Source organism: Onychomys torridus, chromosome 18 (assembly GCF_903995425.1).
Source record: "Onychomys torridus chromosome 18, mOncTor1.1, whole genome shotgun sequence".
NCBI classification, from domain to species: Eukaryota; Metazoa; Chordata; class Mammalia; order Rodentia; family Cricetidae; genus Onychomys; species Onychomys torridus.
Window position 1 is genome coordinate 44,572,212 of NC_050460.1, and position 27,026 is coordinate 44,599,237.

The 27,026-nt window shown below is 45.1% G+C and overlaps 1 protein-coding gene across 1 annotated transcript; it reads right to left on the bottom strand.

The window, feature by feature from the left end:
- Positions 1-307: 307 nt before the first annotated feature.
- On the bottom strand, positions 308-20,724 carry Supv3l1 (Suv3 like RNA helicase). Its single transcript, XM_036168388.1, has 15 exons — positions 20,400-20,724; positions 18,856-18,933; positions 18,197-18,304; positions 17,437-17,551; positions 15,816-15,984; positions 13,457-13,568; positions 10,839-10,916; positions 8,755-8,846; positions 6,641-6,821; positions 6,424-6,517; positions 4,359-4,578; positions 3,151-3,231; positions 2,535-2,711; positions 1,394-1,542; positions 308-763 (listed from the first exon to the last, which is right to left on the bottom strand). Exons 1-15 carry the CDS (start codon positions 20,668-20,670, stop codon positions 349-351), a joined length of 2,340 nt encoding a protein of 779 aa, XP_036024281.1. The 5' UTR covers positions 20,671-20,724; the 3' UTR covers positions 308-348.
- Positions 20,725-27,026: the final 6,302 nt, after the last annotated feature.

Sequence of the window (27,026 nt, forward strand, 5' to 3'; positions counted from 1 at the left end):
AACAATCTCTGGTCGTGGGCATAACTGACAGCAGTGTGTGTCAGAGAATTCCACCTGTGACATCCTCGACAACAGGCCTAACAATCTCCTAAAATGATCTGATGTCGTGCAGGATTTCTGAAGCAGCAGTGTCTCGGGGCTGCGCTACAAGAGGCCATTAGGAATGGAACAAAGGTGAAACCTCCAAGACATGATTTTAAAAGTTGGAAAAAGTAGTTTAGGTGGCTTTAGGAATTTACTTGGCAAAAAAATATAAAAAAGTGCAAGATGGCCACAATCCTACCACAGGCAGTGAATGCCATGTGCATAAGGATTTAACATCGACTTTTATTTGCAAAATTAAAAAACCTATTCGGAGTTGGGGTCCTTCTTCTTCCTTCTTGTCCCAGCCCTTTCCCTGCTCTGCTCTGGTTGCTGTGTCATCCACTCTTTCTGGAGCTGCTTCAGCATGTCTGTAGTGAGGAGTCCTTGCTGCACCAGCCTGGAAGCGAGGGGCAGCTCCTCGGCACCCGGGCTGGGCGCCTCTGCCGCTTTACCCCCAACACCTTTGGTGCCACGTGTCCTTCTTGCCGGGCTCTTTAAGGCCCCTGACAAAGTTGACTGGCTCCCTGAAGATAGGCTCTCCAGCTTCAAAAGCTTGCGGGACTCAGAAATTTTAATCAGTTTGGTGATGTTGTGCACACCATCTTGGATAATGACATCCAGTTCTTTCTGGAGATTTCGAACAAGGCTGGAGTCTGGGAACATATCCATAAATCGGTAGCTGGGAAAAGAACAAAGAGAATTAGAACAACGGCTCTGAACCAACTCTGACAACCTACCCATTCTAGAGCAAAGCTTCTCAACAGGAATGCGCAATTAACGGCTGGAAGCTGTGTTCACACGCACCGCCTGGGCCGTGGAGACGGTCAGAAGATAAAAGTGACTGCTTCACAGACCAGGCGACCTGAGTTAGAGTCACAGGGCCCACAGGGAACATGAAGTAGAGAATCAGTTCCAAACAATGAAACAAAATGCACTTCCCACCTACCCCATCACACAACACGCACACACACACACACACACACACACATACACGCACACACGCACACATGAACAGAGCAATCATTTTCTTAAAATTGAGAATTTAAGTCTAGATGGGGCTGAAGTTCTTTACTTCTAAAGAGTTCCCTTCCACTAGCAAGGGTCTAGTCAACATCGCCATCGGCTATCTCAGGTGTCCCTGAGGTCTTCTCAGGAACGAGTACAAGCCAAACTCATTTCCTCCACAGAAAATAGAACAGACAGTACCCACCATGTATCTCGAACTTGGAAGAGCAGAAATCCACCCACAAACCTCCAATTCGCCCTGTGAGTGAGAAAACTGAGAGCACAGAAGGAGAAGGTTCAGTACCTTAGCCACAGGTAGAGGTCAAGGACATCATGGACAGCTTCAAGGTCCATGAGGTCTTTAATATTCTTGGGCGGAAGCAAAGGCCACTTGATGTACCGGCGTAACCAAGCAAAGGTCAGCGGCTCATTCCTGCTATATTGCCTGGCAAACTGAGAGGAGAGAACAGAGTTTGGTAACCACCAGAATCCTCTAGGTCTATTAGAAAGAAAAAGGAGGTGCAACCTGACTTGCACTCTTCCAGGGTCCCCTCTCCCTGGCAGAGGCCCCTGCTTTGTTGGAACTGTTGTTTGAAGAATGGTGTAAATAGGATGTGAGCATGCAGGAGCTGAAGACTGCCCCACAACCTCCCTTTACCCTGGCTCTCCACCAATGACAGACGTCCTGGAAAAATACCTGAACACGGACCTCTGAGGCACACTGCTAGGGAAGAGGAAAAGCGGGTTGTGGAACAATTCATTATAATACCTATGGGAAAACACCCGCAAAACAGAACTGGACTTCCTACAGGTACGGAGACACCATGTGAAATAAACTAACAGCGGGTGTTCAGAGGCCTCAGACTGGGGATGGCAGACAGTTTTAACCTTTCTGTAATGCCTTAAGTCGGCATGGGCATTATATATATATTACAATAACTTAAAAAGTAAATTCACAAATAAATGTAATCGAAATAGAGCTGATAAAGAGAATGCTAAGGCCTATGGTGGAGAAATCAGGAAATCCAGAAAAGCCTGAGTTTAGCAGCATGAGGTGAGCACTGAGGATGGAGCAGCAGGTACTTAAGGCCAGACAGTTCTGTCTACTGCCCTTCCTCCTAGAGTCCTGTGCTCCTCACACATCACACCACAGCCCAGTGTGAATGGGTGAGAGGGAAGAGGCGCAGCCCTCAGTTAAAGAAATGAGGACCACTGCCACCATCAACCCTAATCCCACCAAGCGCTTATTTGTCCATATGCATCAGCTTTTTCACAGTGGCATTCATCCAGGCCCAAATACAAGGTCACTTTATGTTTAAATTTTCACAAAGTGTCCTATATTTAGGGTACTCTCCCAAGTGTTTTCTTTCAGTAGACAAAGTACTGTTTGGAGGAAAATGGATCACCCTGGAACAACTCAAAACAGCATAGAGCTAAAGACGTACCTGTAACAGTGACGAGCAGACGAAAGGCTGTTTCTTGTTGATGGGGGCTGTGCAGAACACATACCTCACCCGTAGACTTAGTGGAATATGCTGGATCAACTCTGCAGAGAACTTAAAATCATCCATATTGCAGACAAAATACTGCCCATCAACTTGTGCAAAGTCTACAAAAATATCCTGGAGGAAAATATATGAAATTACTGAACTGCCTAGATGTGACTACCCCACTGGGTGTGAATAAAGAATTCAAGCCCACAAAAGACAACTCTTGGTCCTTAGCAGACCTCAGGAGAGGTGTGCCATACTTTCTGCTCTCTAAAGCTAAGACATTTCTCCCATGGTCTTCCTAACCCGAACTTCTTTTTGAGACAGAGGCTCACTATGCTCCCTTGGGCTAGCCTCCGACTCTAGGGCCTCCAGCCTCAGTGTCCTGAGTACTGGTTCACAGGTGTGCACTGACATGTGCACCCAGCACTCGAAGCCTTCAGAAGGTTTCACCAGCAATGTCCCTTTCACGGACGGCACTGCACAAAGGCCGACTGTCCACTCCTGCCCTGCAGTGAGCGGTACTGACATGGCATGTCAACACCTGGAGAAGAGAAGAACTTCCACCTACGATGAGATTGGACAGCGTTGTCTCAGGGAGATGGTAGGCAAACATTTCAATCTGCTCAGCAGTGGGGTGAAGGCCAGCAGCCTGCAGAAGTAGAAGATCAGAAAATTGCGAGCTGAGTTTGCCCTTCAGTTTTGAAGGGCATTTCCTTCTTTTGAAACCATGTCCTACATTAGGCTAAGTTCTTGCAAACGAGTCCCATGCCAAGAATTTCAGTACTAGAGAGAAAAAGACATGACCATTTGAAGTATTTACTGCAATTAGCAAAGCTGATAGGATTATTTAAGGAAAATGGCAGATTATGTAGCCTTCTGCTATGTTTTAGTCAGATGACTAGATTTGACAGAATAACAAAAATGCCTTCAAGGCTGAAACTATTTTCCAAATTGCAGTTTTCTCTATTGACTAGGCATGAACAAGGAAGCCCCAGTCATGAGACAACATCTACACTGGCCATCAGCTGGCCCCTTGTACACTGCAGTGCTAAGCCATGCCCACAGCCGAGGATGAGGATGAGAGAGAGGAAGCCCTAAAGGTCGTGTGACGCCCAGAAATGAGGTGCACAGGAAAGAGGGCTGAGTACACACGGCACAGGAACCACTCAGGAGCCCTCACACCCAGGAACCAAGAGTCATGTCACCAGCCTCCACCCCATCACCTCACAGAGAGTTCTTTCTAACCTCTTCCTAACAAAGAAATGAGCCACCGAAGCGAGTCTCTAGAAACTTAAGATGTGATCCACCAACCAGGGGCTGAACCACAGAAGTCCTTATTTGCAGCTGCATAACCCGGTGCTAGTCTCTTGTCCAGTCAAGCTGCAGTTTGTCTCCACTTTATGACATGACTCTATGTGTGCCCACAGCAAGGAAATCAGGCCAACTAACCTGTTGACTTTCACTTGTCCACAATTCTCTAAGAGGTATCGATGCCTCTCCAAACACTAGAGGAAAGCCTTCTATTTATTTTTAAATTATGGCGTGCGTGCGTGCGTGTGTGCATGCGTACAGAAGGTCTCTGAAGCTGGAGTTACAGGCAGTTATGAGCTGCTGGCATGGGTGCTGGTACTCTGCTGAGCCATCTCTCCAGCCCCAAGGAGAGCTTTCTTGTCGTGGTCTCAAGCTGCCCTTCTGTTTCCACACATTTGAGGCAAGAGACGAGGGAAGGAGTGACTGTCCTGCGTGCAGCGGGAGCGGTGACATGTTAAGCCTTACCTGTATAGGAGCCACAGGTCTGTTCAGAATCTCCTTCAGTAAAGCCAAGTCCTCCCGGTGCATTGTTGTGACTTCTCCCTCCTTAAAGTGTGAGCTGAACCTGCCGGCTCGGCCGGCAATCTGCAGAGCTTGGGAGGTGGTGATCGGCTCTAGCTCTTTCTCTCCCTTTTCATTGATGCTGGGCTTTATAAGGGAGTAAAAAATAATTCTCCTTATGCTCCTGAAATAGAAATAAAAGTGACCCCACAGACTGTACACAGCCCTGTCACTTGGGTCAAGATGTGCTCAGTCTAACTCTCCTTTAAGTCAAAATGGGGCTGGCTAGATGGCTCACCAGTTAAGAGTACCTGTTGCTCCTCCAGAAGACTCTAGAGTTCTATTATTCCCAGCACCCACACGGTGGCTCACCATCATTTGGAAATCAAGTCCTGGGGGGATCTGACACCTCCAATTGTACCACATTAGGCAAACACCCACACATAAACTTATTTTAAAAAAAAAACTTTTTTTTTTTGTCTCTTTACATAGTCCTTCCTTAGCTGTCCAGGAACTCATTATGTTTGTTTTTTTGTTTTGTTTTGCTTTTTCAAGACAGGGTTTCTCTGTGTAGTTTTGGTGCCTGTCTTGGATCTCGCTCTGTAGACCAGGCTGGCCTCAAACTCACAGAGATCCACCTGGCTCTGCTTCCTGAGTACTGGGATTAAAGGTGTGTACTACAACACCTGGCTGATTTTTTTTTTTTTCTTAATGAGAAAAGTCCGGGCACTGTGGCACCCAGGAAGTTGACACAGGAAGATTGTGTGTTTGAGGGCAGATTGGGCTATACAATGACTTCTAGGACAGCCTGGCTAATAAAATTTTTAAAAAAAGAAAAAAGAAAAAAAAAAAAAAAAGAGGCTTGTTGTGAATTCTTTTTATTCATCCCAGGATAGCCAGGACTGTTACATAGAGGAATCCTGTCTTGAAAAACAAAAAACAAACAAACAAACAAAAAGACAGGACCTTCCTGCCTAGGCCTAGTGGGTGCTGGGGTTTACAGGCATGTGCTAGCATGGCCAGCTCTCAAGCAAGATGTCTGAATAACTGTTGATATTTACTTAAAATCACCCATTTGAGAGGGCAAACTGTAAAGTATTCGAATTATTAAGCTAAAGAAAATGACAACAGATAAAGTGCTCTCATACTGTGTTAAAGGTAAGTGGTGTCGAGAACAGAGGCACACCACTCAAGTCCCAGGTACTAGAGGAGCTGAGGCAGAAAGACTGTCTGACCCAGGAGTTTGAGGCCAGCCGGGCAGTGTAGTGCACCAACTGAAGGAACAGCTCAGTTTAGGAGCACTGGCTGCTCTTGCAGAGGACTTGAGTTCTACTCCCAGCACCTACACGGTACCTCACAATGATCTATAATTACAATTCCAGAGGTTCTGGCCCCCTCAGTACTGCATACATGTGATGCATGTATCTAACATGCAAGTGAAACACTCACACACAAAATTCTTAAATCTTCTAAAAAAATAAAAATAAAAACAAACAAAAAAGACAAACTGAGTGGTGGCCAAGAGCTCAAAGTCAGTGGAGCCTACATATTAAACTCAAGGCAGGGCAAGCCTGGGCAACCAGCAAGTCGCTCTCTCTCTCTCTCTCTCTCTCTCTCTCTCTCTCTCACACACACACACACACACGCACACGCACACGCACACGCACACGCACACGCACACACGAAGCTGCCAAGAACAACTGAGTAGGTTTTTGGGTCACTGCTTTCACTCTCTGGAGATACTGAGTGCACCCCACTGGAGGCACTGGACACCGCATGACTAAGAGACCTGAAATAAAGCAAGGTAACAACTGATTTGCCCTAGTGGGGGAACACTCCAAACTCCAGTGTTCTGTGATATTCTCTTTTATTTCCCAAACAAGTACAGAAAGATAAACTTCAAATCTACATTGTTAATTCCATCCTAATCAATTAGAAAACTGAAAAACAAAAACAAAAAAACAAACACCTGCCATCTAACCCACTGTTTATTATCACTTACAAATTATGTAAATTGTAAATTACTTACAAATTAAGTCCCATGCCAATGGCATCTGTAGCTACCAGGATTTTGCATGGATCACTGGGGTCATTAAACTTTCTTGATTGAGCAAGTTTGGTCCCTAGAAGGAATAGTTCACATTAATTCCATTTTTTTTCTCTTACTATGCTTTCTAAACGTATCTCAACCTAAATGGCAAATGTAAGAGATTTTACACCCAGTCCCAGTAAAGGCCGATTATTACCAGGTGGGAGGCTGCCATATATGACAGCAGATTCCAGTCCCCGGATTTCAATCTGTCGGCTCACAGAATAAATATCATTCTTGCTAAAACAGACAATGCAGTCCCCAGGCTGAAGATTATCTAAAGACTCTAGTGCATGATCCAGCACGGAAATGGGGGTAAGCCTTTCATATTTGTGAACCTGCAATAAAGACATACACGGAAAAGAAACACACTCAAGTCAGTACCAGACACCAGAAAGCTTGCAGGCAGGCAGCTGAACTAGAGGCTGGGTAAGCATCAACTTCCAGGATCAACACGTAGAAACATTCACTGGGATGCTGTGCTACCTTCAATTCTTCACATTGCTAAATTAATGTTGTGTCGACATCCTTAAAGAACTTTAACACACACTGATTTTCAGGACAGTGTGGCAGCTTCAGAGAGGTTATGACTGACATTTCCATTTTTTTTTTTTTTTTTTTTTTGAGCTGAGGATAGAACCCAGAGCTTTGCGCTTGCTAGGCAAACGCTCTACCACTGAGCTAAATCCCCAACCCCATTTCCATTTTTAAAAAAAAAATATTTATTTATTAAAATTTTTTTCATTTTACATACCAACCCCAGTTCCCCCTCCCTCCCCTTCTCCCTCCTACTCACCTCCCTCCCACTCTGCCCCCATCCACTCCTCAGAGTGGGTAAGGCCTCCCATGGTAGTCAACAAAGTCTGGCATACCAAGTTGAAGGAGAGCCTAGCCCCTCCCCATGGTATCAAGGCTGAGCAAGGTATCCCACCACAGGTCATTTCCATTTTATGACAGGGTAAAACAGTCCAATAAAAGATGAGACCAGATCTTTTCAGCTTTCTGTGGTTTGCTGCAGACAGCACCCAAAGCAGCCAAGTCCAGAACTTGAATCCAGAATTTCTCCCGCTGCATCCTACTCTGTCTCCCTCAAAGTACAGCACGGAACTGTTACAGGTCAAGAGCACGTCTACATTTCTGCAGAAGCTAATCTTCACTGTCAGGTAGACTAGATTTAGAATCACCATGGAAACACATCTCTGGGTGTGCCTTGTGAGAGTGTTTGTCAAAGGGTGTAACAGCAGGAAAGAACCAGTGTGAGTGACACCTTTGCATGGCTGGGGATGGGGAGAATAAAGAGCAAGCTGGCTGAGCACCTGTCAGTGGCTCTCTGTTTCTGACCCTGACACTGTGAGCAAAAGAAGCCCGCCCTTCCTTCCTTCCTTCCTTCCTTCCTTCCTTCCTTCCTTCCTTCCTTCCTTCCACTGCTTGTCTATCTGGCACAGCAATGAGAAAAGGAACAGACACAATTTTACTATCTTATTAAGGAATTCTCAATTCTGGGCAGTTCTTAAAGGAAACCAGTTTCTTCCTACTCCACATCTGCAAAACAGATACAAACTAGATCTGGCAATTACATAAATAACAAAGGCCTCAACGTGTGATATAGAGGACTGAGTCTCAAATTCAATAGTCTGACTCACTTAGCTCTAAAGAGACTTCAATTCATGAGCTGTGGATGTAGCTGCACAGAAGAGCATGCATAAAGCCCTTGGTTCGATTCCCAGCACAACAAGTAAGTAAGTAAATAAATATATCTGGCTTAATCCTCCAAAGATGTTTATGAAATTAAAAGCTGAGCGTGGTGGTAAACGCCTATAATCCCAGCACTCAGGAAGCTAAGGCAGGAATTGCCACGAATTTAAAGCCAGCCTTAGTGAGACCGTATCTCAAAAGCAAAAATCACAAAACCACCTCATCCTACAAACAAACAAGTTATTTTGTGAAGATGAAGACTCTCCCACACTCTTGGAAGACATGGGGTCATGGCCTCTCCATCAGCACTTCACATTATGAAGTTTAACCATATGTATAGGAGCCAGTCAGCTATAAGAAAATAAAGATTCCCTTTTTGCTAAGCTATGTTTTCAATCTTTCTTAAAACAATACTTTTTAGACTGCATACAAATGCTGACTTCACACATGTTCTGGCACTTGTTCATTGTATGTAGTTAAGTTCTGATTTTGCGAGCCTAGAGCTTACAGGAGCCAGTGACAGGTACCCGAAGCTCTATGGCACAGCCCTTGAGAAAGCAGCCCATAATCTCTTACCTCTACCTCCTCACCAGTTGTGTATAGAAGCTCAGTGACCAGGTCAATAGCAGCAGATTCTCCACACAAATGGACTTCTTCAGCACAGAGTCCTGTAAAAGCACAGAGAAATTTACATTGTTATGATGCTGTGGGATAATGCTTTTATACACTGGTTTAATAAAGCACTGATTGACCAGTAGCCAGGATGGAAGTATAAGCAGGACAAGCAGACAAGGAGAATTCTGGGAAGAGGAAGGCTGAGTCAGGAGACGCCATCCCGCCATCCTGGGAGCAGCATGTAATGGCATACAGGTAAAGCCACAGAAAATGTGGCAACATATAGATGAACAGAAATGGGCTGAGTTTAAGTGTAAGAGCTAGTCAATAATAGGCCTGAGCTAATGGTCATACAGTTCATAATTAATATTAAGCCTCTGTATGTTTATTTGGGTCTAAGTGGCTGCAGGACAGGGCGGGAGAGATTTGTCTGGAACACAGGGCCCAGGCAGGACCAGAGAAACTTCCAACTACACTCTGTATTCTTCCTAATGGCACTGTAACTCTTTCCAGTGTTTTCAGTTTCTCTGACCCAAGCCTTTGAATGGGCAAAGATAGAGGCCAATTTTATAAATTTATAGGCTTTAAATTGCTCCAAACAAGGTTGTCACCACTGTAGGGTGAGGCCAGGCAGGACTGGAGGCTGGCACTCTGATGCTTAATGATGGGTATTAGTCCTAGGCCCGAGTTCTTCAAGTCAGAACTCCATGGAAGCTGAGCAGACCTACTTTTCCCTACTGTTTAACAGCAAACTCAAGGTTCACCTCTTTGTTTCAATCTGAAAATGCCTGCCCTACAACATGTTAGATCAAAACTCATTCCAAGCCAAGTATGGTGGGACTAGCCTATAACCCTACACTTTCCACACTTTCCAGGCTGGGGCAGGGGGACATGGAGTTTAAAGTCAGCCTGGGCTACAGAGTGAAACCCTGTTTGGAAAAAAAAAGAAGAAGAAGAAGAAGAAAAAATCCACTTCAAAAATCAGGCAATACACTGGGCGTGGTGGTGCACCTTCAACCCCAGCACTGGGGAGGCAGAGGCAGGTGGATCTCTGTGAGTTTGAGGTTAGCCTAGTCTACAAAGTGAGTTTCAGGGCAGCCAGGGCTACACAGAGAAACCCTGTCTCGAAAAACAAAAAGTAAACAAAACAAAAATCAGGCAATACACATGCATTCATGCCTGTGAACCTAAAGAATTCCACTTCTAGGACCACATCCTATATAAAACAAAAATCAAAAGTAAGCTACATCCACCGATAATCCTACTACAGCACTGTTGGTGATGAGAAAAATGTTCAGCACCATGAAACAAACTGCATGCAGTACTGCTCTTCAACAGACAATACCCAGACACAGTCATCTGCAGAATATGAAACAACAGAACCAGAAACAGCAAAACACAAAGTTCCAAGTCCTTCACACACCACGTGCATAAAAAAACTATAGCAAAATATTAACAGTGACTGTAAATATAGCAAGACAAACTTTCCTTCCTTTTCCTTAAGGTAGCCCAGGCTGGCCCCACCTTGCTGTGTAGTCCATAATAATCCTCTCACCTCTCCCGATGGTCCTGCTTCCTCCTCCCAAGTGCTAGGATAACTGGAATATTCAGCCATACCCGGTATGTGGTTCTGCGAATCAGGCCCACCCAGGGCTTCATGCATGGTCTGATGGCAGGTACTCTACAAATGATCTACATCCCTAACCTCAAACTTTAACTTTTTTGGTGCTAACGATTAAACTCAGGGCCTCCCTTTGCTAGGAGAGTGCTCTACCACTGGGTTATATCCTCCAAGATTCAAACATTTCTACTTCGGTTATTTGGTTGTGTTAACTTTATAACTCACAAAACAGGATTTTTTTTCACTATCAGAATAATATTTAAGTAACATTAAAGCTTATACCATGGGGTTGGGATTTAATTCAGTGATAGAGCACTTGCCTAGCAAGCGCAAGGCCCTGGGTTCGATCCTCAGCTCAAAAAAAAAACTTATACCTTTTCTCAGAAAGAGAGGCGGCGGCTGGCTGAAGCAGTCAGACACTCACCTAGCAGTGCTCTGGTCCAGGCCCATCCTCTGGCTGAGTCTCGAATCATCTGAATTTCATCGATCACAGCCACTTCATCTTAAAACAGAAGAGTCCCCGTGAGCAACAAGCCACTTACACGGCAACAGCAGCTCCCTCACCAGTGTTAGTGCCATGGCTTACGGGGTGCATCTTTCCTAGCAGGCTTGTTCTAAGTGGTTTGTTCCCCTTCAGAACCCTATGAGGTTATCTCCATTTGAATGGCAAGTAAACGGAGGCCCCAGGAAGGTAGATAGCATGTGTAGGGATAAGACTCACATCCAAGCCACCTGCTCTCAACACCACACTCTGAGCCGCTGTCCCCATCTGTACCACTCTCTACAGCCTCAGACACACTTGCTAACTCTGCCCAGCACCAACGACCACATTGGACTGGAGACAAGACAGCTTGATGGGCAATGGAGCGCGTCCAGAGGATCTGGATTAGCCCCCTCTTTTAAACATGAGGGCACAAACACACACACACTTAGAAATAAATCTTAGCACATCATGGCAGCATAAGTCTTTGATCCAGCAGTAGAGGCAGAGGCAGGAAGACCTCTATGAGGTTGAGAGGAGCCAGGTCCACATAGCAAGTTCCAGGCCAGCCAAGGCTCCATAGTCTCAACAAACAAACTACCCCATCTACCCAGTGGCAAAGGAGAAGACAGGCACTATGCGTCCAGGAGTGAGGAGTGGAGAGCCTTTCAGAGACTTAGGAAGCTTCCCCTGAGACATCTCTCAAGACCAGCAAGAGCCGTGATGGAGGACTCCTCGGCCCTGCTGGCTCTGCTCATGCTTGAGGGTTTCCCGTCATCACGGAAAACAAAGCGGCACCTGGCTTCCCGCCTCAGCGCCCCCCCCCCCCCCCTTCTCAGTTTTTTGAGACAAGGCTTCTCTGTGTAACCCTGGCTGTCCTGGATCTCGCTCTATAGACCAGGCTGGCCTTGAACTCATGGGGATCCACCTGCCTCTGCCTCCCCAGTGCTGGGATTAAAGGCGTGCACCACCAGCACACTGCTTTGGCCCAAATACTTCTAACCATGCTACACTGTTTCTGTAAGTCACACTTTCATGTCCCTCCCAAATACCAAGGCATTGAGAACATCAAAGAAAGCTAATTCATAATGAAAACAAGATTAAAAATTACGGGGTTGGGGATTTAGCTCAGTGGTAGAGCGCTTTCCTAGCAAGCACAGGCCTTGGGTTCAATCCTCAGCTCCAAAAAAAAAAAGATTAAAAATTGCTCATCACATCAAGGCATACAAACAGGCTAAAAAGCAGGAAGTAGAGAACCTATGATTTGTGTGTGCATTTGCATTGTTATAGGTATGACTTTTACAACACACTGAAAAATATAAAACTATTTATTTGAAGAGATGATTTTAAAAAGAAAAGCAAGCTGTTAGTAAAAAATCCTATGATCCTTACTTTATTTAACTTATTCACCTGAGTCCATACCCTACCGTAACACATAACAAAATCTGAATATTAGCAGAGTTGAGAAAATATACAGGTTAATTAAAAATCACTGTTTGGGGACAGGTAGGATTAAAACATTACATATATTTATTTTCTTTATTTGCTTACACTTTAGGTTTTTTATTTGTTTGTTTTTTTTTTAAGATTTATTTATTATGTATACAGTGTTCTTGCCTGCATATATCCCTGAAGGCCAGAAGAGAGCACCAGATATCATTACAGATGATTAGGAGCCAACATGTGGTTGCTGGGAATTGAACTCAGGACCTCTGGAAGAGCAGTCAGTACTCTTAACCTCTGAGCCACCTCTCCAGCCCCTACTTTAGTATTTTAAAAATGAAGCCAGGAAAAAAAAAAAAAAAAAAAGCTGGGCAGTGGTGGCTCACATCTTTAATCCCAGCACTTAGAAGGCAGAGACAAGTGGATCTCTGTGAGTCTGAGGCCAGCCTGGTCTACACAGCAAGTTCCAGGACAGGCTCAAAGCTACACAGCAAAACCCTGTCGCAAAGGACCAAACAAACAAATAAAAATGAAGCCAGAAGTTCACTAATGCACTGTATACAATACAGATTTTTTTTTCAGCACTGAGAATGGAACCCAGAGCCTTGCACTTGCTAGGCAAGTGTTCTATCACTGAGCTACATTCTGGACCCATGGCAAAATTTAAACAACCTAAATATTCCTTAATAGGGAAAATGAAGGTTTTTTTTTTGGTCATAAAAAATATTATGTAATGGTTTGAATGGATAAACTCCAAATACATGTATAGATAACACAACCAGACTATGTCTGACTTTTTTTTTTTTTTTTTTTTAAAGACAAGGTCTCACTATGTAGCCCTGGCTGTCCTGGAACTCCTTATGCACATCAGGCTGTTCTGAACTCCTTATGCAGACCAGGCTGTCCTGGAACTCACAGAGACCCATCTGCCTCCTCAAGTGCTGGGATAAAGCACTGGGGTCAGATCAAGCATGACACAGAATACTGTAAAGCACTAAGTACTCAGTGTACTATTTCTCTCTAGATTTTGAACTTTCTCATCAGAAAGCCAGCCCTACATCAAGTTTACCTATGCTGAAACCCTCCCCATCCCAGCTCTGTGAACAGCATATACATACAAGGAGTTGTAACACTGCACATCTCCACAGTACAGGAGACATGGGTGGCTTGCTTCCCCTCAGGCTCCACTGTCTGCCGCTCTTCACCTGTCACCAAGTCACACGGTACACCCTGGAAGAGAAAAAACAAAACAAAACCCAGATTATCTCCGACTTGAAAATGGTAACAAAAAGTAGCCTAGGATGTTTAAAAGGACGCATTCTATTACTATCAAACTTATTCAAATAGCTGAATAAAAAATTCTCAATGCTTTTACACACACACACACACACACACACACACACACACACACACACAGAGCCACTCTGTTGTAAAACTTAAGATAAATTTGGAGAAACATCCAATCAGAACACTCAGCAGAGAAACCATAGTGGTTCCTGATCCTTGAGAGTCTCATGTAGCCCAGGCTGGCCTCAAACTCACTATGTAACTAACTATGATTTGAACTCCTCATCCTCCTGCCTCCAGCTCCCAAGTACTGGGATTATAGACATGCAGCAAGGCTCCCAGCTAATATCCTGGCTCTGGTTTCTGTTTCCTTTTGCAGTAGTAGGTAGTGGATCCAGGCAGGTGCTCTACCACTGGGCTCCATCTTTCACTTCCACTCTACACATTTCAGCACTGGTGGAATGAATGCAATCAGCATGAACTGTTTCTACACTCAAGAACAACACTAACAGTAAAGTTTGAGAATAAAAAGGCCTCACTTTAACTCCCCCAGAAGAAACATCAGTGCTATGGTACACTGGGGTTCTCAACCATTCTAGGCATGGCTACAGGGCTGCAACATTCTCCAAAATACAGGATGTTTTGTGCTCAATCTGAGAAAGTCTAGTCAACAAGTAGCTAGAGTATTTAAAACATAAAAAGGCTCCAGGAGACAAAGACAGACTGAGGAATTCTGAAATTAATGTAAACTAGAAAAATGGCCACAGCATGTGAGAACTTAGATGGGATCCTAGGAAGGACTAGAGAGATTGTTACCTGAAAACTGACATAGAAAAATATTTAAGATATTTTATTTTTTCTTTTATTTTTTTTTCAGGAGACAGGGTTTCTCTGTGTAGTTTTGGTGCCTGTCCTGGATCTCATTCTGTAGATCAGGCTGGCCTTGAACTCACAGAGATCCACCTGGCTCTGCCTCCAGAGTGCTGGGATTAAAGGCGTGCGCCACCACTGCCAAACATTGATATATTATTTTTTCTTTAAGCATATGTGCGTAGTACCTGTAGAGACAGGAAGGTGTTGGGTCCCTTGGAGCTGGAGTTACAGGCACTTTGTGAGCTAGCCCCTACATGGATCCTCTGCAAGAGCAGCAAGCACTCTTAACCAGTGAAGCCATTTTTTTCAGCCCAAAAAAACTTGAATTTGAATATGGATTAAGTATTAAATAATAGTAGTCTATCAACTAAATATCCTTTCAGATAAACATTCTATAGTTCTGTTAAAAAAAAAACAACAAAAAAAACAAAAACAAAAAAAACCAGGGTTGGGGACTTAGCTCAGTGATAGAGTGCTTGCCTAGCAAGTGCAAGGTCCTGGGTTCGATCCTCAGCTCCAAAAAAAAAAAAACACCTAGGTCTTTGTTCTGAAGACAAACATCCAAAAATGTATGGATAAAGCACTATGTATACAAAAAAAAGTAATTTTTTTTAATGCAGCATACAAATTATCTAAACCAAACTGGCTAACATCATGTCATGCTATACTAAGATAATGAAAAGTGGCCCATTTAGTAAGACAATGCTCAGACCAAAGGGCGTCAGTCCAGTTTCGAAAACATGGCTCTAGTCCCGAGGAGCAGGTCCAGCTCGGAGCATCCAAGTCTGATCTAAAACTGCTAAGTAAACATCTTTGCAAGGAACAGTTCAAAGAGAGTTTCAACTAACTGATGGTTTCTTCCTTGAAAAAGCAAATAAATTTAAAAAAGGAAATGAAGCAACTGTAGAGTTTGATGGTGGGTTCCTCATCATTCTCTCTACGATAAATATCCAGTAATATTTAATCTCCTTCTCTGTACCAGGTGTTCTTCGATGTTCTTTTGGTTTTCTGAGACAGAGCTTCTATGTAGCTCAGGCTTGCCTCCCGCCTCCATATGCCAAGTGCTGGGATCACAGGCCTTTCCTCACAATTTCTCTGAACTACGGATACAGCACTGGTGGCATGTTGGAGTTGGCATCTCTTCCTCCCGAAACTGGGTGGGGCACCATTACCTTTTACAACTGAAGGCTTCTCAGTGCGCTACATAGGCGTTTCCTGTCAACAAGTGAATTACTACGTAGTTTTCCCCACCTCCACCTCCACCCCAACAAAGGAAGGTTATCCAGGAAGTGAGCAAACACTTGGTAGTGTACTGACAGCAGCATTAGTCTTGTCAAAGATCTCGTGTGCCAGCAGTTTCAAAGGGCCACAGTACACTCCAGATTTCGCTGACAAGTATCTCTGAATTGCATGGTAAGTCTTTCCACTGTTGGTGGGGCCCGAGTGGAATATTATCTTCCGTTGTATGGCTCTGGCTTCTGGGTACCTAAAACATGAATAGGTAGAGAATTCATTCTATTAACCTCACGATCCATCCTAGCAGTCTCTGAAACTCACTGAAGGGATGTATAACCACATTAAAATAACAAGACTTCCAGAATGGACTTACTGGAGAAATGCAAAAGAATGTTTTGGCTATCTCAAGGTTCTGAAAATGAGTTTAAACTGGCCCCATAGATATGCTTACATCATTCTCATATTCCCACAACTCTGACCCTAAGACCCCAAAGCAAATACCCCCGGCCTTGTAATGTCACTATTTATAAAGATAGTAGCTGAGCCTCTGCTTCTGGACATGTGGACTGACTGGGGAGGAAATGCGCCCTACCACCATCTGCAAACACAAAATGGGGCAAATCCTGGAGTAGCTCTTTGGGACAGAGACACAGGCAGTGAGGGTTAGACTCCTGACGGAAGGGAGCACTGTCCACCCCAGCAGGACAGAGACACGGAAGCCAAGCAAAGGATAACTGCCCTGAACCAGCAGGTCAGACTTAGAGCTGCTCAAGTGACTACAATTTTTTTTAAGACAGGGTTTCATGCGGCCTAGGTTGGCCTCCAACTTGCTATATAGCCAAGAATGACTCATTTTTTTTTCTTTCTTTTTTCTTCTTCTTTTTCTTGAGACAGAGTCTACGTAGCCCTGGCTAGCCTAGAACTCTCTATGTAGACCAGGCTGGCCTTGAACTCACAGGGATACTCTTTCCTCTGTTTCCTGAGTGTTGGGTGCTGAGTGCACCACCATGACCAGCAACTTTGAATTCTTAACCCTCTGCTTCTACCGCCCAAATGCTAAGATTACAGGCATCTACCACCATGCCTGGCTTTACAAAGTACTGGGCATCAAGTCTGGAGCTTTGTCCCTACTAGACAGATGACCTATCAACTGAGCAAAATCTCCAATTTGGATTGAAGCAGTTGGGATTTGAACAGCAGAATGTCAAAGGGCAGAAAAGATGAAGACAGTAGGAGCCCTGAAGTCACCGTATGCAGTGGGAAAGGGAGGTTCTGTGGGGTTTTAGCCAAGGGCTGGGCTAGACCTATGTAAGGTGAGATCTGGCAGGGCCTAGAAAGCAGCCCACAGGATCTGAGTGGAGTGTCTCAAAGGCGTCACAGTGTTAAGATGCTGAGCTCCAGTGATGAAACTCTTAATATTCAGGCAGTCAGCTAAGATATCAGGACTACAACTTAGAACAATTTTGCAAAAGAAACTTTATCTGAAATCTGTCCTAAGAAAACCTTAATCCAAGCTCTATCAGGATGAAAGGGACACACCAATAAAATGTCTGACAGAATTAATCTCTGTTATTTTATTTTGTTTTGTTTCCAGAGAAAACAAAATTTAGACTCTATAATTTATTATCTAGTATAAAACAAAAGCATCAACATTAGTTTCCCCAAATTAGGAAATCCCCTATCAGTAAGCACCAGAACTAACCAGTTGGGTGGTATCCTCAAGTCACTGATCTTACGGAGGTCATCCTTGCATTCCAATACAGGAAATATCTGTTTGGCATGTCTCAAGAAAAATGGAAATAAATCGTCCACATGAGCTGTAAAATAACACAGTGCATTAGCATGCTCACTCTGCATGAATACTCAAAACTGAACCTCAAACTGCAATCCTCCCAGTTCAGACCCCCCACTCTATGGAAACCATCCCATTACCACCACCACCATTCTCCCACCCCCCCACCCTCCCACCCCCCGCCTCTCTCTCTCCTGACTTTTTGAGAAAGGATTTCTCTGTGTAGCCCTAGCTGTCCTGGAACTCCTTTGTAGACCAGGCTAGCCTTGAAATGACCCAAGCTGTATTCCCAGCACCCACATGACAGCTCACAACTGACTGCAGCTCCAGTCCTGGGGGATCTAATACCTTCCTCTGGCCTCTACAGACACCACGTGGGTGTGGAGCACAGAAATCTGTACAGGCACAACACCATACACATAAAATAAAAATAATTTTAAAAAATCCTCTAAGCAGACCAAGGAGATAGCTCAGCAAGCAAAGGTACTGCTTTACAATCCTGGGAACCTACAGCAGGAAGAGAGCAGACTCCCAAAAGGTGCCCTCTGACCTCCAACCACACACACACACACACACACACACACACACACACACACCCGCTTCTTTTCTCTTCTTCCCCCCAACTCTAATACACAAAATAATTTTTTTAAAGAATTCTCTAAGCACTTGCCAGCACTGAAGCAGATGTCATTCAAGACAATGTGAATGTCCACATCCAGAGAATGGGATTGCATAATGTAATTTCTAAAGCTTATGAAAGCTTGGTGGAAGAGACGGGCTGTGGAAAACACAAAATCAAAGCATACAAGACTTAGTCTTTATTTGCTTTCTCAATCTTAGAACATATACACACCACAACAAGCTCCAAGCATCTATTAATATTTTGGTAGCACAGCTGGTTTATTATAAGTTGGGCTAAAACTGAAACTAAACAGGACACTGAGGCAGGCTAAATATGTAGCTCCTCCTGCAGTGTGCAGTCTGGCTTGCAAGATGGGCTTGTGGGTCCCCAGAGAGAGACTTTTCTTCAGACTACAACTACTTACTGTAACTACATATAACAAAGTACAAAGTAAAATGTAACAATTCTATAAAGATGTTATTGGCAGAGCTGGAGAGAAGCTCAGTGGTTAAGAGTGCCCTTCCAGGGAAAGAAGGCGCCATTCTCAGTGCCCACGTGGTGGCTCACAACCATCTCTAACTCCAACTCCAGGGTATCCAACATTGTCTTCCATGGGCACTTTAGGAAAGTGGTACACAGGCAAAATACTCATAAAGTGATAAAAATAATTGAAAAGAAATCTTTAAAAAGTTGTTGGCCTTACTTACCATCAAGTCCATAGTCAGCACTCAGTTTTTGAATTTCTTGCCTCTTATAAAATTTGTCTAAGATCTTCTTTACTTCATCTAAAAGAGAGATAGGAAAGTTTAACATTTGTTTCCCAATTTAGACACATCTTCAAAAAGAAAAGGGACTTTGAAGTCACAACGCTAAACGCAGCAGCAGCCTCAAGAACGCTGCAAGAACGTGAAGCTGTGAGCTGATCCCTCTTGGTGAGTTAGCGTGCAATGGAGCATAAGGAAAATGACAGAATGAAACAACACAACATCCCTGCTCCACCGCAGACACACAAGGAGAGAACCAGCTCCACAGAGTGGTCTTCTAACATCCACTTGTGCCCAAAGCTCCCACAGTAGCCATCACTTCCAGGAAGAGGTGAGCCCTTCTGCTTTCCGAGGCAGAAGTACCTCACTGCTAGCAGTAGTGTTGGCCATGGTGGCCTGTACCAGTAATCAATCAGTGGCAATCCCATCTAAGAACAGCCTGGGCTTCTTTTGAGGAGGGAAAGGGTAGAGGGGGGGAAGGGGAAAGAAGAGGAGTACTATTTTGTTGGTTAGTTGATCACAGTACTGGGAAATGAACCTAGGGCATTGCACACATGCTTGTCAAGTGCTGTATCCCAGGGCTGTATCCTCTAGCTCATTTAAAAACAAACAAACTTAATTTTGAAACAGGATCTCTTTAAGTTGCTCTAGTTAGTTTTGAACTCACTCTATAGCCCAGGCTGGCACTAAACTTACCATCCCTCTGTCTCAGACTCCCTAAGATAAAGTCTGTTTTAAAGTCACAATAGGAAGTATCAATTTTGCTTATTAAAGCCAGCTGCCTAACGGTCGTTCCTGGACAGCTTAAGTCTAGAAGATGTGGTGTTCCTTCAATCTTCAAGAATGTCATTCGGTTGGAGGAAACCTTTCACCCTCTAAATCATACGGTGGCCATATAATCTGAAGCCCAGTTCCACTGAAAACATTTACACGCTTGTCAAACTCACTCGAATCTAGTTGGTAGGACAAAACCCACTGCCACCCAGTGTTGCTAAGTTGTTGGTTTCCCCCACCCCTTCATCTCTGGAACCTGGGACAGTACAGATGTCTACTACTTTTGGCAAGGACACATTTATCAACTTCTATCTTGTATTTACATGTCGGTCCACCTCGTGGGAGAGTACATTTATTGAGAAATCGAGATCTGACACTCGTCGTCTTGGCAACAAGACGCTATCTTAACATTGTTAGACATCCGTGTCCAGTCAATGGCAAAGAATTCTGAAAGTCCCCGCTGTCATCCCTTCACGCTCTCTGAGGACCCGAGGAGCACAAACGGCACACCATTTAAGGACTAAGTTATTTCTTAACCCTCGGGATAAGAGTTTAACCACTCAGAGGAAGGACGGGAAGGGTCAAAGCCCCTATAAAGGGGGCTAAGAATGAATTAGTTCCGAGTGCTGAGGGCTCCAGAAAGGAGCACACACAGCATTCCGCATGCCCGAGCCTCAAACTCTGCCGCTTCCTCGAGCGGCTCCAACACTCACTCTTGTCCAGAGGCCGAGTGAGCTCTGCACCCACGTCGCCGTCGGCGCTGGGACCCTGAGGCTTCACTGTCAGCGGCACGAACAAGGACGTGTTCGGGGCTTTGGAGCCACCAGAGGCGGAGGAGGAGGCGGCTAGGCAGGGAACACGTCCTGGAGCCCCGGGGAAAGGCCCCACGAGGGCGCGAACGGCAGAGCGGGTGGCCGCCCGGGACCCAGCCCCGCGCCCCGCCGGGAGCCGAGCCCACAGCAGGGCACACCGAGAAAAGGACATCGAGGCCGCGGCTCCAACCCGAGCCGGGAGAAGCCCGGCGACTGGGCGCCGAACAGTGACGCACGCCGGCGCCCGCAGAGCGAAAGGACCCAGAGCGGGAACAGGGCTGTCCCAGTATGCGCCTGACCGTAAAGGAGAGGTAAGGACAGGAGGCTCAGTCTCTTCAAGGGAGGATGACGTCTGTAGGGTATACCGGAGGAAACAAGCTCCCATCCTCTCACGCTTTCTGCGGCAATTAGCAGCAGCTTTTCCCAAAGAAGGGAAAATAATCAGGCATCTTTAGGGACGCCACAGCTGAGCCAAGGGGACTCTTGCGAGCGTCGTCATGTGACCAAACTGGCCTCTGCGGTGAGCCAGCATCCAGCAGCACGTGGCTTTAAACGCTAAAATGCATCCCCCCCCCCCCCGAAAAATTGGTGTGCTATCATCCTTAGTTTTCTGGTAGGATAACGTTGGAGGACATGACTTGATCTGTAACAGATCAAGACCAGTTGCGGAGAAATTTCGTTGTACGACAGTAAGTAAAGTCCTTGTATGACATATGTGTCCCTCCTCGGTGCTAGGACTCGATGATGGAACCATGAGCATGCTAGACATTTGCTCCACCCTTGAGCTACAGGACTTAAACATTAGTGTAAGCAGCTTGCACTCCTCACAACTCAAAAGTCAGAACAAGACAAAAGTAGACGCTTCGTGCCTTCTTAAAAGATTAATCTCGGTTATATTAGTTGGATACTGTTTCCTCCCGAGACTGAAACATATTAAGTTCAAAACAAACAGCCAGATGTTCCTTATACCCACCCACCCCCATTCCTACATTATGATCTTGTAACTTAAAATGACATGTTATATAAGCAACATTCTATGTCCAGTAGGGTTCTTGAAACAGTTTGCTAAGTGCTTTTGATTTACAAGGTAACGTTAGGGATTTAAGAAGTCCTTTATGTTCAGTTGGAACCTCCAGCTCGCCCCTGCATGAATCCGGAAAGCCCCATTTATGTCTCTGCCTGTCTCTACCCCCAAGCCCTCCCGCCCCCTCCCACACACACTCAGCCTCCGAACAAAGGAAAGGCGGCAAAAAGACCAGTTCCGAATTCTTAGCGGCTACTGCAGCTTACTCCCCTGAAGTTGCCAGCTGCGCAAGTCCCCATCTAATGCGCTCAGCTTTTGACCATACTAGGCACAAACCCAGCTTGTGGCGTACATGTCATCATCCCTTGCCTACAACCTATGAAGTCTCCCTGCTTTCATTTGTGGGCGCCGTCTTCTCTCGCCTCGATCTCTGTGACTGGAGAACCCGCCCAGAAGTTGCTTTGCTCAAATAAACCCGTTGTTAGACTTTCTCAGTCTGGCTTTCTCTGGCTTACTGCGTGGGTGGAGAAAACTATTTGGGGGGGAGGGGGCAGAAAACTTACTACTTTACACTCAATTTCTGATCTGATTTTAGTGATAATGGTACCCGTTAAATAATGAAAGTATTTATTACTATAATGGGCTAACAGCAAGTCCAGGTAGTAATTTCCAAAGCTACAACGAGATTTCTGCAGAATTAAAACCAACATGAGGAATGGAGAAATGATAGGTGAAGTCTAGTCCGAAGACAAGTATAAGTGGCCTAGAAATCAGGTTGCTGTTAAGCCTGTAATTCGTGAGGAGAAAAGACCCAAGTCCTTGATTGTCCAGTTAAAGCAAGCTATATTTGGGAGTGCACCCGGGACTGGCTCATTGCCTGCCTCACCCTAAATTGGAATTTAAAAGAGCAGCCCCCGGTGGCCTTTTAAGTCCCTCTTATAGGGGCGAGAAGGTTGGCTGTTATATGTTGTTAAAAGGATACAATGAAAAGGGTGAACAAAGGCAAGAATATATATCAAGTGAATGGGGTTACAAGCAGTTTACATCAGACCTAAGAAACAAGAACTTTTATTTTTATTTATTTACTTTTGGTTTTTAGAGGCAGGATTTCTCTGTGTAACAGCTCTGGCTGTCCTGGAACTCACTATGCCTCTGTCTCCCAAGTGCTGGGATTAAAGGCATACGCTACCACCAGCGAACTTACTCTTAATTACAAATAGAAACCTTATTTAGCACAAACAGGGACTTGTCCCTTAACTAGAACTCAGCATAGAGCAGACAGGAACTTTTTTTTTTCAGGAACTTCTTAATTACAAATAGAAACCTTATTTTGTGAAGATTTAACACAGGACAAACAGGAATGTCTTTTAAACTCTCTTAGCTGCAAACAGAACTCTAAACCTGCAAGGTATAATTTTTCTGTTCTGGTCATTAACTTGCAAGGCATCTGTTCCTGTTTTTGTCTCACATTGCTCTTGTTGGATCAGAATTGATTGAGGCAACTTGCAAACAAAAGGGAGCCTAGCAGAAGCAGATTGTCTTTCTTAGAGCATTAGAACAGTGAAGGACAACAGTCTCAGCAGAGTTGGAGAAGATGCTCCAAGGTGGGGGTGGGGGTGACTTGAGGGCTTCATAGGGCAGGGAACTCTTGGAGTGTAAATTCCATCTACAGATCTGTGTGCTGCACTTACAGGTTCTTACCAATATGTTGACTTCCTTGTCAGGAGTTGACTTCCTTTCTCAGCTCCAAAATGCTTGCAGATGTTACCAGTGTGTCAGCTTTCTTGTATGGAGTTTCATATCTTGCCTGAAACTTTCAGGTCATTAACTCTTCAGCACTCATACATACACACACACACACACACACACACACACACACACACACACACACACACACACTCAGACACCCAGTGCACAGATGACCCGTACCTCCACTTCAAAACCACATCTTGCTTGACAGAACTCTTTGTTACATTATTTTTGCCTCTGTAAACTGTATTCTCTCCCATCAGGGCTGAGAGTCCTTTGTGGCAGAAGCCTATTGTCAGTTGCCAGCTTCAATAAAGGACTCCGACTTGGTCTTATATCTGTGGTGGTCTATATATTACATAAATGAGCATCTCATTTGGAGGCCCCAGCGAGCTATCTCATACCACATGAGACTCAGCCTCACTGCAGACAAAAGGTTGAAGGGGAGGCATGCCCTGAAGACATTCCAGGGCCTCTCACTGAGTCTGGAGAGGTCTGGCATGACTGCCATGTTCCCAGACACTACAATGGATCCGATCCATCTGGTTCTCCTGGGAGGTAAATCTGTATTCTACATTCAGTTCCGGCTCAAGAAGGTCTTTCCCTGTTCCTTTGCTTTATATTGGAATGCCAATTACTAAAGACCTCATTTCTTGATTTAGTCTGAGCAAGTGGCCAGCCCAAGTAACGTGTGAATGATTCAGTGGAGCAGTTTGCTTGCATCTGGACCACAGGCTCCATGGCTAGAGCTGGGAATCTGGCAGAGGCCATGGAGTCTAAATGGGTCCTAACTGGCGGGGACTTCGTATGACTCAGTTCAGAATCTGCCTGTTGTCAAAGTTCCCCAAGATGGAGAGCCAGCTGGTGAGCGGAGCAAGTTCTGCTCTGGACAGTGCTTGTCCTTGGGGGGGGGGGGGGTGAGGTCCAGATCTTTGTTCTCTGTGTATCTGTTCTGTCTTCTGTCCCTTTTGTCTGTCTCAAGGATACAAGAGCTGGTCTGTCCTTGACCTAGTGACAACCAGAAGTCAACCTGGGGTGTGCACCTCACCTTTCAAGAAGCAACCCACTGCCCTCTTCGCCTGAGTTACAAGAGCAGTGTTAATCCCTTCCCTGGGATAATGACAGTTCCAGTAAGTTCTGCCCTCCTTGTCTGCTATTGGAGGGCCCTATTGCATGTAGGTAGCAGTCCACCTTGTCAGGACAGATCTCCTGAGCTTGGTGTAAAATGGAGGACTCCCTTCCCCCATTGGGGGGCTTCCTGCTCTCCACCTGACTTCATTTGGAAGCTTCTTTGAGCCCAGTGTGACCTTTGACGTAGCTGCTTGCAGATGCTCTTCCCTGCTGCCCATATGGTAATTAGGTATTGGACTCCAGCTGTATGATAGAAGCATACTGCAAAATGCAGACTAGGTGGTAGCCAGCTACTGTTCCCAATCTATATATTCCCCTCACTCTGAAGTAAAGTTGAGCCGCAGCACTGAAGCAGACTCCTGGAAGGCTATTTCCAGCTTACTCACAGGCTGTACAAAGCCCTGCACGCCACCTCTGCTCCCTTTGTCCTTACAGGCTGGTGGCCAACCAGACCACAAGGAAAAAGGGAAGGCCCCACAGTCTGCAAACTACCCTCTCTCCTTTTTTCTTAGGACAAGAGTCCTCCAGGTCTATGAGCAAGTACACTCCTGTCCTCGACTCAAAGGTCTCACTTAATATCACCTCATCTTGTTACCTTCTCTGGTCTGATCCCTTTGACCTTTTGCTTCCTGGAGTCACATACACTTTTCTCTCCAATGGGGGCCAATCATTCCAAACCTGTCCTACAGTGCAAGTTCAAGAATTTTCCCCACAGTTTTGGGAACAATTATTGTGTTACCCTCACTAAGGGGAAACTGTGTTTTTTTGTGAGGTCAGTTGGCCCTCATATAAGGTGGGCTGGCCAGCAGCTGGCTCTCTGGACCCCACCGCTGCTTGAGCCATCTGGCTCAAGGTCACAGGTACCCCAGAACCTCAGTCAGTTCTTACATTGGTCATTGGCTGTTGGGCAAAATCTCTGTGCCTGGCTCAAAGGCTGTGCCCTCTAAACCCATCCCACTCTCCCAGTCCAGTTTCCCACTTCCAAAGTGAAGATTCCCTTCCTCTGCCTCAGAATTCTCACCCTACTCCCGGGTTCTTCCCACTCCTCAAACTAACTCCACCTCTCTCCTTGTCCACTTCCCCCACAAACTTGAAAATTCAGAGACTTGGCCAGGTATGGCGGCATACAAAATTAATCCCAGCACTCCGGAGGCAGACGCAAGAGTATCTCCAAGTTTGAGGCCAGCCTGGTCCATAGAGTTCCAGGCTAGCCAAGAATACTGAGAACCTGTTTTAAAATCTGTAAAGTTCCAGCAGAGGTATAAGCCACTGGAGGGTGCTTTCATACATGATCAGCAGATTCAACCAATATAAATGGTACAGCAAATAACTTTGCTCACTACACTGTAACTGAAATTTAGTATCACAACTACCATATCCGTACTGAAGAGGTTCAGATATGCCACTGATACCCACCCAGGAGCTGACCAGGGAAGACTCACTTTAAGACTTCTTTATTTATTATGTATACAGTGAGTGTTCAGCCTGCAGGCCAGAAGAGGGTACCAGATCTCTTATTGTAGATGGTTGTGAGCCACCATGTGGTTGCTGGGAATTGAATTCAGGACCTCTAACCAATGCTCTTAACCTCTGAGCCATCTCTCCAGCCCAAGACTAACTTTTATTCCTAAGCAATAAGTGGGCACCATGCCTAAGTCTCACAAAAGCCTCTGCAGCTCGCCGAAGATACCACTCTTTAAGAAGGTACATAAGCACCAAGTTCTATCCACTCCCTTTGAGTTGTGGTTTTGTGAACCTTCATAGGTGTGTGGTTACATAGGCCTTCCTCTTGTGTCCATCACTTAGTGTAGAAGTACAGAGAATCAGGCATGGTGATTCATGTCTGTAAACCCAGCATTCAAGAGGCTGAGACAGGGTAGTGTCTAACTAAACACTAAACCTTATCTCAAACAATAGTGGAAAAACCTTTCTTCCCCAACTATGTCAAATAAGAAAACTTCATTAATGGGAAAACCAAAAATTTAAATGGGGCTGAGAATATAGTTCAACTGCTAGAGTGCTTTCCTAGCATGTATGAAGCCTTTGGTCCCATCTATAGCATCTTATAAACCAGGAGGTAGAGGGACAAGTCTGAGGTTAGAGCTAGGATTGTACCTCAGTTGATAGAGGGAGCTTGCTTAGCGTGCACAAAGCCCTGAGTCATGAAATCCAAGCACCACATAAGCCAGGCACCATGGGGATGCCTACATCAATGTGGGGGGGGGGGACGGCAAGGAGGGGTGATGCCTACATCAACATGTGGGAGGGGGTTGTGGAGACAGAAGGATCAGAAGTTAAAGATCACCTTGATTACATAAGGAGTTCAAAGCTAACCTGGGCTACAAGACCCTACTTTAATCTTTTGTTTCTTTCTTTTTCCATGCAGTTTCTCTGTGTAACAGCCCTGGCTGTCCTGGAACTCTTCTATGTAGACCAGGCTGGCCTCAAACTCACAGAGTTCCATCTGCCTCTGCCAACGGAGTGTTGGGATTTAATTTAAAAGTATTTTGAGGTCATCCTCAGCTATATAGTAAAATTTGAGATCAGCTCTGCCTGTATGAGACCATCTTAAAACAAGAAACATGTTCAGTGTCTCTTTTACCCTGGGTAGTTTCGTTTTTATG